General features: G+C 39.5%; 1 protein-coding gene across 1 annotated transcript in view; it reads right to left on the bottom strand.

Annotated features, from left to right (window-relative positions):
- The window catches only part of LOC139740920 (sodium-dependent multivitamin transporter-like), a 36681-nt gene extending 26410 nt beyond the window's left edge, over positions 1-10271 (bottom strand). The window contains exons 1-6 of the mRNA XM_071651508.1: positions 10158-10271; positions 6086-6231; positions 5055-5274; positions 2827-2944; positions 910-977; positions 309-463 (exon numbers count right to left, since the gene is read on the bottom strand). Of these exons, the coding sequence (XP_071507609.1) occupies positions 309-463; positions 910-977; positions 2827-2944; positions 5055-5274; positions 6086-6231; positions 10158-10271 (821 nt within the window). The remainder of the gene's footprint in view (positions 1-308; positions 464-909; positions 978-2826; positions 2945-5054; positions 5275-6085; positions 6232-10157) is intronic.
- Positions 10272-13359: the final 3088 nt, after the last annotated feature.

Here is a 13359-nt window from a genome sequence, read left to right as displayed (position 1 = left end):
TAACGAAAAATAAGGGGGGCATGCGCCGGCTGCGCCCCCCTCTGGATCCGCCACTGCGCATATCTCTGTGACCACTCAACCAAATCGAATGGGGTTTTCTGCATAATACAGCTAAGATGTTAAATTTTAAGACCCTGAAGTAGCATTTAGACTGTCAAATCATGTTGGAAGTTATCAAGGCGAAAATTCGATTGTAATTTTTTTTTTTTTTTTTTTTTTTTTTTTTTTTTTTGGGGGGGGGGGGGGGGACATACTGTAGAGTATGAGGTTTAGGATTTGAAGGGCCAATGCTGATTGTTGTCACTCACTCGATGAAGTTGAGATGGCCGTGTTCCTTGTTGTACTCCCACACGTGGTCCATCCCTTGAGTTCTGATCGTACCGAGGATCACGACGGTCAGCAGGGAGCCAAAGAGGACCAGGAACTGGAACACGTCGGTCCAGATGACAGCCTTGATCCCTCCCTGGGTGAGGCACAGGAGCAGACAATCCAAGTTACTTGAGACAGGCTCTAGTGATTGCTCCATATATTCAAATTGTGTGTGTGTGTATGTGTGTGTGAAAATGTTTATGTGTGAGTGTTTTTATGAGTATAAGTGTAGCCCAATGACAGAGCACACAGCTGTTGAGGGGGCATTTGGATATCAACCTGTCTAAAGCATACTTTTACTCTATGTTTGAGTTGGCTGTAATAGGATGAGTAACTTCACAGAAGTACAGTGGAAGAGCTTTCATACAAATTAGACCTACATCTTGGTGTGAGGATAAAATGAAAAATACTAAAATATATGCTTATACATGTATGAGGTTTGTATACTATGTGTTCTGTCATGATACTTAAAATCAAAACATTACAACAGATTTGGAGGAATTAATGCTAAAACACACTAAAAAAAAAATGCAAACTTACAAGAGCTGTGTATACTGTACAAAGGGCCCCAGTCAGTGCTACTGTTGCTGGAATGGGAAACTTGTTGACTGCATTGGAAAGACAAATGACATCACAATATCAGAAATGCATCCAACTTTAATACCAGACTACTGACAATTAAATAGCACCATCAGCTTTTGTTGAAATATATAGAGCTTTTTGTGTCACTGTTAGTCCCGACTGACTACTGCTTGGCTGGTGGCAGCAGAGTGAGGATTGGTTTGGGTTATGAAATGTTGTCACTCTGTTTCCAAGGAAAGTTTCCTGAAACATGTATGTAGAGGATGTTGAATGCAGAATGGTTCTTAACAAAATATGTTGGTGACACTTTGACAGAAACTGGGCAATGCAATCTCTTAAAGAGTTATGAATTGTTTGGGTTTTTTTTTTTCAATTTTCATGGGCCTTCCTCTCTTGCTCTATTTTTTTGTCTTTCTTTCTTTTCTTTTCTTTTCTTTTCTTTTTTTTTTTGGGGGGGGGGGGGGTGGGTGGTTGCCTATGCAGGAAATTCTCACTTCCATTTAGAAAAACTTTAGTGCATTGTAATATGTCACCTGTTCAGATTACCATTAAACTACATTCAGTTCAGGGTTGCCAACCTTGTTAAAACTATCGCAGTATTCTTGGGGCTAACAAAAAAGGACAAAATGTGAAAATGGGGAAAGGTATTTTCCATGAAACCTGCAGTATTTTTGGTGGAAAAAAACATAGATAAATAAAACAAATCGAGCTCAAAATATTGAAGAAAAAAAATTACATTGGCATCTCTGTGCAGTGTATCACATGGCCATCACATGATCTAGTAATCTGGCCCACCCTATGACACCAACCCCTTGTCACGGATACAACCTGTGACTCTGTCTGCTGGAATCATTTCCTCAATTACCATGTGACCATCTGGTATTTTAAAAGCAAGTATAGATGGACTGATATCATGTAGAACTTTACAAAAGTATCATTTTTACACGAGTCTTGCCTTGTTCAGCCCTTCTAATCCCTCAATCCTAGACTCCAATTGCCACTGCGTATGAACAAGTGGCCCCATGAGAGTGAAATAGTTAATCACAGTTATTTTTATGAATACTTTGGCAAATAATCCAGCAATAGATAATGGATGAAAAAATAAAATATACCGTCTTTATTTGCCTCTTCAAATGATATCATTTCATCTGCAAAGATAAATGATATAATGCAGGGCTGCACATTAACCTATTTTTTTTTTTTTCTACTGGTCCGACCTGTCCCTGTCAGACCAGTAGGTACCCAGTTTTTACATGTTTTACTGACCAGTATATTCCTGAAAAAGTTACTGGTCTGACAGTGATTTTTGCTGGTCTGGACCATCGGACCAGTGCCAGTGTGCAGCCATTCATAATGCCATCTTCACAATTCAATTCAATTCAATTCAAAGTTTATTTCATTTTTCGACAAAACATATGTTTCACTTCTTTTGATAACAGAGAATAAGGTAAATAGAACATAGTGAAGTCAAAAGACTGTACAACAATTGAGGACCTATAGTAATCATACATTGTATGATTATAACCTACATGTACAACCATCCATTCACACACACACATTTATACACACACACAAAAACACACGCACACACATGTACACACACACACACACACATGCACACACACACACACACACACACACACACGCTAAGAGAAAACCCCACAATTACTGCATGAATGTCTGCACAATGTACCATCACAAAATATAACTCTGACATTGCTCCAAAAAAAAGGGGGGGGGGTAAAAATGAATTTACTAGATGAGGCTACACAAGAGTAAAGGCAACTGATAATACATATTGCCATGCTCAGGGTCTGTGTCATGATTAAAACACTAGTATTTGGTCTAGATCTCATACCAGGACCTGGCACTTACCCGCCTGAATGGCCAGGGCTGGGGCATACAGGACTACGGCCATGTAGAAGGCAGTCCCAACTAGGAAGAGAAGGGCTCCAACAACTCTAACTGACATGCTGAATCTCTTGTGCAGGTACTGAGCATGAATGAAAACAAATAACAAACAAAACAAAATAACACTTTAAAAAACCAACCACAGGGTGGTCCACAAGTTGAAATTGGAGCATATTACAAGCTCAGAAAGAGAGAATACTGCGGAAATTGTATGTGCAAGGAGCGCACATCCCAAGCACATAGTGCGCAATATTTCGCGATTTATTTCTCTTTGTGCTGCTTAACTTTTATGTTTTGTCTCACGTTTTACGCACAGATTTTCTAATCAGTTTGATGTTTCTAGAGTTTTGTACATGCTTTTCACATTTGAATACATTTCATGTTGAGCATGCGGCCAATTCTTGAGAATATTGCATCGCATGTTGCTGACTTTTGAAGACTTTGCACAAGAATTTGAGCATGTTGTAGCAACATGTTCAAACCCCTCATGGACCATCATGAACCACATTGCCAATACAGGAAGTATTCCATACAACTTTCATCAATTCATAAATGTTTTTATATGCAAACATAAACTGAAATTTTGACCATGACCCATGCCGAAATACCTCATGCAGGTTTCAAGCAAAGACTGCAAAGAAATTTTAGAAATTGCACATACAGTGCACTTCCGTTCTAACGGACACGGTCATAACAAAATTCCAGTTACAACAAAGTAAAAATTCAGGCTGCAACATTATCCGCTCTATGTTTTTTATTGCTTATTTGTACGGTTATACAGAAATTTTGTTATCATAACGAGAGAAAACTGCAGGTCCCAAGGACTTTGTTATAATAGGAGTCCACTGTAAGAAAGTTGTCACTGCTATTATGTAGCCACCCATTTCAATCATATTCTTCTTCTTCTTCTTCTTCCATTAAAGTACATCCCTCTTAGTAGAGTATAGTCGTACTGTATAGTACGAGTATAGTACTTAGTAGAGAATAGTCGTATTCATATGCACAGCACCACCCCTTGCAAAACTTTCATATTTTTGCACAAAACATGGATAGAGCTTTATCACATGAAGTACTCCACACACTTTGGGAATGTTCTCCAATACACCACTATTTTTTCTGTTTGTGGGAAGTATTGATCATGCCCTAATTAAAGGGTGTACGTACAGTTCTGGTTGAGGTGAGGATTTAGCTTTTAACATTTTGCGAGATATTCAGAAACCACTCTATAAGATGTCAAAGAGCATGCAATTCTAAGGGGTATCAAAACTTTATTTGATGAAAATCGGTTTTGAAATGGCTGAGATATCCAAAAACAACACGAAACAAAGAGATCCTAATAAAAGGCGTGGCCTGTGTCGCCTTTTATTATTATCACTTTTTTGGATATCTCAGTCATTTGAAAACCAATTTTCATCAAATAAATGGTGAATCCTTCTTAGGGTATACATGCTCTTTCATATTTGATAAGAGGTTTCTCATTATCTCACTTAGGAATGTTCAAAACATGAATCCCCACCTCAACCAGTACTGCGCAGTCCTTTTAAACAGGCACACAAGGAGTAAAGATTCTGTAACCTTTTGCAGACCAAAAAAATAATACCAACAACATTTTGCCTCAATTAAAGTAAATCATATTTTCCTTGTGAAAAGAGATCTGACATCCATAACTTGGACTGCTGATAGTTAAAATCAAGAATCTTTCCTCTAAATTCTGAATGATAGACTGAATGAATGAATGTTCTGACACCGTTTTTTCATTCTTTTCCATTTAATAGTACTGAAGCAATTTAGGTACTGTTGTACAAATACAATGTAACAAATCATGTATCATGCATAAACAAAAATCTGTTTAACAAGTTCCTCTGAGGTAAGAGCACATTTGGTCTTGTGAATGGGTTATATTATACATATTCAATGAATGAATGAATGAATGAATGAATGAATGAATGAATGAATGAATGAATGAATGAATGAATGAATGAATGAATGAATGAATGAATGAATGAATGAATGAATGAATGAATGAATGAATGAATGAATGAATGAATGAATGAATGAATGAATGAATGAATGAATGAATGAATGAATGAATGAATGAATGAATGAATGGATGGATGGATGGATGGATGCATGAATGAATGAATGAATGGATGGATGAATGAACGAACAAAAAAGAGGTCTTATCTGCCCACCTCATAAGCGGTGGTGATGCCCAAGCCATGGAAGACAGGAATAAAGAAGTGGGCAGTGACAGGAATAACGATGAAGAAGCTGAAAATGACCATCCAATACTGAATGCCGTGAATGAAGACTTCGGCTGGAATGCCCAGGATGGTGATGGCTGAGACGTAGGAGGCCAGGACAGAGATCGCCACGGGAAGGCTGTACATGCTGCGATCAGCCATCAGGAATCTGATGTTTATAAAAGAAAGGTAGGACACAATGAAAATTGGGCAAAAAGATTTTACTTACAGCATTTAATCTATTGTCGCATTAACACACAAGAAAGTATTCATTTTTTTCTTGTCATGTGAAAAATCCATTTTATTTGCTACTTTTAAATACATGGCAAAAAAAAATAAAAAAATGAAATAAAATGAATGGTTTCTTTGTGCATCCTTCACACACCCACTGCATGTAAATTATCATGAGGGTTTCCGAAAAAAATGAAAACGAAAATTGCGAGAGTCAGGAAATTTTTGGTGTCCACTCACAAGAATTCACACTTTTTGCATTGCCTTGCCAAAATTAAGAGAAGCCACAAATGTCATGCTTGCAGAAATTTACAAGCATTTTTGAAGGTTCATTCTATGAAATGCAATGAGACAGAACAAAGGAGTACATTCTCAGAGAAACAGACGCAATGGCAAAAACTACCTTTAGGCTGGCACCATCCTACCTACAGTACATGTTACAGCATGCAACACAACATTTCATTGTTCCTGCGACAACTGCGCTGGTGTTTAACTTCTCCTTGTAAGAACTTAGGGTTAGGTTGTGATAGGGTTTTAGGTTAAGTTTGATGTGAGGATTAGGATTAGAGAACTTTAGGTTTATGTTTGTGGATAGAATTTGTGTTTGGCTATGTGTGCAGATATTTCATGGGAGCAATTGTCACATAAACAAATGTCATGGAACCACTTTGATAGAGTGGCACAGCTGGCCAGCAGTCAGTTTTATTCTGACTGTGCCATCCATGTGCCCACAGTACAGCGGAACTCACTTTGAAGTCGTTTTCTGACCACCCCCGGAGAATGCGTGGTAGAGTCCCGTCACCGTGGACACCAGCAGCATGGCCGAGAATATGACATAGTCCAGCTTTGTGAACGAGTGGACATCTGCCTGAGACGCTTTGTCTTGTTCCTCCATCTTTGGAACTTTTAGCTCTTTGTCCTGACTACGAGGCCTTCTCAGTGCACCTATTACACAGTATGTGAGTGAGTATGAACTGTTATTTAAGGCCCTCAATGGGTGGGGTTTACTTAATAGTAAAATTGATGTATATTCATTTAGAACTGTATCATATCTGGAGTCAAATACTTACACATGGTCTTTCTTAGAGATATCAGTTGACACCAACCAGGTTCCCGTACGGAATGGACACTCTATACCACTGACGATGCACACAGAAGTTATTACATGAACATAAAAGTGCATTCAAATTGATTTGTGTGCACCATCTTTCCATGGCAAGCTTTTCTGTTAATGTCCACTTGTACACTGTTCATGTAGTCTAGATTCCAGACTGATCATCTTTTGTCTCAATGGCATGACACATACTCCATGAGTTGAACGTTGTGATCTTCAATTCTGAAATTTCATTTCACTCTCAGATGGACAGAAGTTGTGGCTACCAGATACACTGTTTCATGCAAACTGTGCATGTCTTGTTACATTACAATGAAAATTAACAGTAAACTACAAGAAGAATGCTGCACTGAATGCTTCACATGCACACACAATACCTTGACCACCCTAGTTATCACAGTTCATCAGGTAAAACATTATCTCAAGTCCTTCATTGAGGTTAGAATACATTTCCTACAGTGTGAATTGCTTTGTGGGTAAAGATTAGTAAACAACATCTGTTGAAGTGACTGGTTTACTAAACAAACGTGCATACATTTGTACCTATGTGGTACTCAAGCATTACACTACTGTGTCATCATACATTCATACAATGTACATGGATGTAATTTATCATTGTATAGATAAATTGTGCCTGGAAACTGAGAAATTATCATGAATTCCAGCCCCTCACACACACACACACAAAAAAGAAGCGAAATATGCTGATGGACATTTCCCTATTGTTAATCAATAAAGGCCATTAGGACAAATCAATAAAATGCACCTGTTCTTTTCATTCACGTCCCCCTTTCTTTCTTTCTTTTTTTAAAAGTTGAATTCACTTATAACTTTCATCATTTGCACAGCTGCCTTCTGACTTGATATAAACCACAAACTACTGGATGTACATGTCGTTGGAGAGTGTTTCTACACTCATCCCATTTTTATGAAAAAGGTGACTGTCATATTTTGGAATGAAGACAAAAATACATTAAGCTGGGTTTTTTTTTTAACTATCTCCAAGTAACTATTATCACAAGGAAGAAAAATATTGCACCTCTGACTTTTACAGTAAATATGCACCAAAGAGGTAAAGTTCTAGCTGTCTAAAACCAATACTGAATTCTGTAATTTGTCATTAACAGAAATACCCAATTTCTAACACAATCATGGCTATCTATTAATCCACAAGTTGGAAGTGCAAATTGTATGGAAAAATAGACCCTTGAGATCAATTCACCATGTTATATAACAAACTAAGATACAGTTGAAATGTCAAAAATTATGGCAGTTCCAAATTATTATGAACTCATTGTTAATTTACTGTTCATCATCAACTCAGCTTCCCAGCATTAAGCTGCTTTTAAACAGTGATCTCGTTCCCTTCTTTTTTCTTTTCAGAGAGTCACCACTTGCTGAGACCAACTGAAAAGTGGCTGAGGGGCATACAGCTGTAACGTCACAGTGACCTTTGTAAGTTCGAGTGCAAAGAACTACTAACACACAAACTATACACATACTGTGTACCGCATTTCACTCCCAGAGCACTCTAATTGTTAGTGACCATTTATACAGAGTTTAGAACACTTCAGGAGTGCTCCTAAGCTTAAGCTCAAGAGAGGCATTACTTTGGAGCACTCCTGTGCCCACCTGTCTGTTCACATAGAGTTACATAACATGTAAAAGGTGTTCGGGAGCATGTTGTTTTTGTTGCTTTGTGTTTAGTGGCGTTTCCCATTCTCTTTAGAATATTTTTGCCACCTGGAGAGCTCTAGCCTTTTGACAATGTCTTGTGGCTGAGGAGTGAGACTAACTCACCCCACTGAGCACTGCGAGAAATGGGTGAACGCCAGACAGAGTGGCCTTTTCAAACCTTTTTGTCTTTTTTGTTTTTTTCTGCCACTTTGCAACGTACACGAGCATGAACTAGCTATTCATGTATTCATGAGTCAATTCACAGCTGGGATGCCAATGAATCACATGTAACAGAGCCTGTGCTGCAATGCATATATTCTTCTTCCTGTAGTGTGCAGAACCTCCAGAGAGTACCGTACACTCACACACTCGATTACAGATACACATGTACCAGGAGGTATGCTGACATGATTGCATGCAGTGCAGTCGCTGATTGGTGGCTACCTTTTCTTTCAGTAGCAAAATCTACTAGAAACAAAGATCAAAATAAAAAAGAATTAATGTCTTGTGGCTGTATCACTTGGTCTTGCGTTTACTCATTCCCTCACAGTCGATTTTCTGAGCCTCAGTCATACAAGACCTCGTCAATAGGCTAGGAGGAGAGCTCTAAATGCCCTGCATAAATGCAGTGGCAGATCCAGGGGGGAGCGCACCAGGCGCACGCCCCCCCCCCTTATTTTTCGCTAAAACAAAAGAAATAAAAAGAAAACAATGGAGGGCGCGTGCGCCCCCGCCCCCTTTGAATTTCGTAAAGGCACCCCCTCTTTATGGAATTCCTGGATCCACCTCTGAAATGGGGTGTTAGATCTCTAAGGAAGAATCCCCCTGGGCCCCGTCTTATAAAGCCTTCAAATCAATCACAAGTCCCCAAATCAATCGCAACTTGCATTTCAGCACACAAAAAACTTGTGATTGACTTCTATCACAAGTCTTTATAAGACAGGCCCCTGGACTCTAGCTCTTCAAAGTGTGTTGCCATTCTACACTACAGCTGGTACCACTTCGTCGGGTGGGTGGTGCTGTGGTATGGTAGGTGTCCAACACATCGACAATGTGCATTGAAATTGACACCCCTCTATTTGTAGCACTGCGCATAAAGAATGAACATTCATGCATGAGACTACACCCAGTGGTTTTGCATTCTTCATTGGGGATTTGAAGATGTCCAATGTACATACTGGTACTATTACTGAAAAACCCAATACATTGTAAATTACTACTACTAGTAAACAAGATCAACAGCAAAACAATCGGTAGATTATAAATGTATATTGGAAAAGCATTATGTGTATTTCACACATATTTTCAATCAACGGTAGGGCACTAACAAGCTAGGGGTATGTTTGGTTTCAAAATTACAGTGCAACTGAGTGCATAAAAATAACCCACGCATTCGAAGCAGTGATCTTGGAGCGTGTACCACAAATCGCTTTTTAATGCCCGCTTGTGATTTCAGAGTATATTCTTTACATGAGAATAAAATTTAAGGCAAATTGTGAGATATTTTAAGATTCTATTCATAGAAAAACATTAGGATGTCGATGTATTGGACACTCAAACATACCTGTCAAATGCAAGGTCAGTTCAGTCGTGGAGTGTATTACTGTAAACAGTCTCAGTCACACTCACTCGGATATCTTTCTTTCCCAACTTTGTTATGGTATGCTGCACTTATCTTACACGCATTGTTAAACAATAAACGAGTGAAGAATGTGAAAAGGTTTAGTCTCCATAAACAAACATCTGTAAAGATATTCACGCTGCATTGAGGAAGTAGATTTCTTTCCACAAGTCACAATACACCACAGCCGTACACTATATTCTGTATATGGGACCATGACCAGGCACAACCAACTGTGCGCCGTGACTCGACGGCTGCCGATCCCCGCACCGGCAAAACACTGGCGCTCAAAAACACTCCATTCATTTATACCGCGGGAGTGTTTCCTACCGGTACTTCGAGTGGACAATTTACGTACGGAAGTTGAGTGTATGACACTACAGGTTACTGGGAATAATTCTTTACAAACTTGGTAATCTGGCAACTTACCATTGTTTTTAAGTATCGGCAAGAATTCAACTACAGACACAGTAAAGACGACGACAAGCGACAATAATACGACAAATTTCCGCCGCGAATCCATGCTATAAAAACAACATCAGCGTTCGCGCAGAAAATATCGCCAGCTACTCCTGACTATCTCATCATGCGATTGCCCAAATTGTACGCTTTTTAGCTGCAGGTACTAGGTGCAGCGGTGCAGCATGCATCTGTGCGCAAGCGATGGAATTGTGGTGGTATGATCTGGATCTGGATCTGGTGAGATACTGCACAAACTCCACATCAGGGATATAAACGTGCAGGCGTGGTCGAGTGAGCGGAGCGTTTATATTTTGTAATGTGCTTTTTGGATAATTTTCCCCAAGTCAAATGAATATAACTTCCGTTTGAATGAGTTTAGACTGGGAGCTTCTCTAATATCCGGTGGAAGGAGATTCCATTCAGCACAGGTTCTCGGGAATAAAGAATACTTATAACAATCTTTTGATGTTTTTAACTTTCTGAAGAAAATAGACTGTTGTTGCCTTGTCGTCCTGCTGTTTTCCAGTGGACTTGATTGTAGACGAGACGTATCCAGAGCATTTAAATTGTAGATCGATTTATAGAGTAATGTCAGTCTAAGGGCAGCCCTACGATGTTCAAGTGGTTTCCATTCAAGGCGTTCAAGCATGTCAGTGACACTGGAGGTTCTTTGGTGGATGTTGAGGACAAATCTGGCAGATCGTCGTTGAATGGCTTCCAGTTGAGTTATATATTCTTTCTGGTATGGGTCCCAAACTAATGCGCAGTACTCTAGTCTGGGTCGTACGAGGGTTTTGTAGGCGATGGATTTGACTTTTGACGAGCAACTGAAGAGATTTCTTCTCAGGAGGCCAAGGATTTGGTTTCCTTTTGAAGATACACCTCGAATGTGATTTGCCCAGTTCAATTTATTGTTTAATTGGATCCCTAAGTAAGTGTGATCTGTAACAGCCTCCAAGATGGTTTCTCCAATATAATAAGTTGCCTTCATTAGGTTCTTTTTATGTGAAATGTGCATAACGAAGCATTTTGTTTTGTTGAATCTCATCTGCCATTGTTGTTCCCACGTTCTCAGACGATCAAGATCTGTTTGAAGGGCCTGACTATCTTGTGTAGTGTGGATCTCCTTGTACATAATACAGTCGTCTGCTAATAATCGAATTGTTGAAGAAGAGTCATTAGAGATGTCATTTATATAGAGAAGAAAAAAGAGCGGTCCGAGAACGGTACCCTGTGGAACTCCGGACAGAACTGGTACTGACGTAGATGCGACACCTTCGATTATTACTTGTTGGGTTCGTTTTGTGAGGAAATTTCTGATCCATGTCAAGAGGGCACCCCGAATTCCAATGTTGTGGAGCTTGTAGAGGAGTCGTTCATGGGGAACTAAGTCAAATGCTTTGCTGAAATCCATAATTATTAAGTCTACTTGCCCTTTGTTGTCTAAAATTTTGGTGAGGTCATCAATAAGAAGAGCCAACTGTGTCTCACAGGAATGCTTCTTCCGAAAACCGTGTTGGTTTTCGTTCAAAATGCCATGGTATTCGATGAAGGACATGATGTTCGTGCGTATAATGTGTTCAAGAACCTTGCACGTTATTGAGGTTAACGAAATGGGACGATAATTACTGACATCTGAACGATTTCCCTTTTTATACAAGGGCGTAATGTTGGCTTGGAGCCAGTCTTCTGGGACATCTCCGGTAGAAAGGGATTTCTGGAAAATTGTTGTTAGGACAGGTGCTACACTGGATGCACATTCTTTCAAAACCCTAGCTGAGATTCCGTCTGGGCCTGAAGATTTCTGGGGGTCCAAGTTATTCAAGAGCTTTTCAACTCCTTCTACAGTGACTGTGATAGGTGCCATAGCTGGAGAGTCTCCACTATTTGTGGATATTGGAGGAGCATTCATGGTGTCTTCCTTTGTGAAGATAGACTGGAAGTGCTTGTTGAGTAACGAAGCTTTCTCTAAGGCTGTTGTTGCAAATCCGTTTACCGTTTTTAAGGGTGCGATACCTGAAAAGTTTTGTCGAGAGTTCTTGATGTAACGCCAGAAAGGTTTTACATTTCCAAGTTCTAAACTATGCCCGATGTCTGACAGGAACTGAGACCTGGATTTGCGAATACTCCTATCTAATTCACGGCGATATTTCCTAAATTCTGTGTTAGTAGCAGTAGTCTGGAACTTTTTAGCTTTGTTGTACAAACGTTGTTTGCGTCTAATCCCTCTGATGTGGGAACGATGAATCCATGGTGCCTGAGAACATTTCCTAGATAGACCAGTGGGTATATGTTTCTCTATTGAAGAAGAAATTGTGTCTTTGAAACAACACCATAATGCATTCACACTTGATTGTTTGATGGCATCTTCTGTGAGAGATTCACCAAATAATCTAATATCTTCGTTAATTTTATCAAAGTTACCCTTTTTGTACAGGTATACCTTTCGACGTGGGCATTTCACTTTTTGTCTAGACAACGCGATATCAGTGAGGACGGCGTCGTGGTCACTCAAGCCAGGTATTATAGTAACGTCTTGAATGAAGGAGGGAGTGTTTGTGAATACTAAATCAAGAACATTTCCATCTCTAGTAGGGGACGTAACAACTTGAGTTAGGTTATAATCAAGGGCCATGTCCAGGAGCTTTCTGCTGACCGAGGGACATTTGCCTCCAGGTAAAAAGGTGTTGTTGGACCAGTTAATGTCTGGAAGATTTAGGTCACCACATAACCAGATGTGACCGTTGCGAGGAATTTTGCTCAGGATTGAATCAAGTTGATCAATACAGTCCATGTCTTTTGTTTTACAACCTGTATCAGGTCTGTAAAACACACCCAGGTACATAGTTTGGTGTCCCTTTGTATGTAACAATAGACAATAATATTGCTTACCAAGTGTTTACTTGTATTATGGTGGTATGATTCGCAATGCATGGGTATAAACGAACCGACTGACAACTGTCCTAAAAACTGTTGTACGGAGTTCTTGGTTTTGATACCACAGTCATGCTGTCCCAATAATTCTAGTTCGGCAATCCGCGTGGAGTATAAAATGGTTAGTCGGCAGAAAATGCACTTTCAGCATTTCATAGAAACACCCCATGATAAACTTTGGACATGAGCTCATGACTTATGGTTTTGTTTTTGTT

This window comes from Diadema antillarum, unplaced genomic scaffold (genome assembly GCF_040938485.1).
Source record: "Diadema antillarum isolate AM-2024a unplaced genomic scaffold, OU_Dant_1.0 seq00000891_RagTag, whole genome shotgun sequence".
Lineage (NCBI taxonomy): Eukaryota > Metazoa > Echinodermata > Echinoidea > Diadematoida > Diadematidae > Diadema > Diadema antillarum.
Note: the sequence above shows the minus strand (reverse complement) of the source record. Positions and strands in the feature narration are given on the sequence as shown.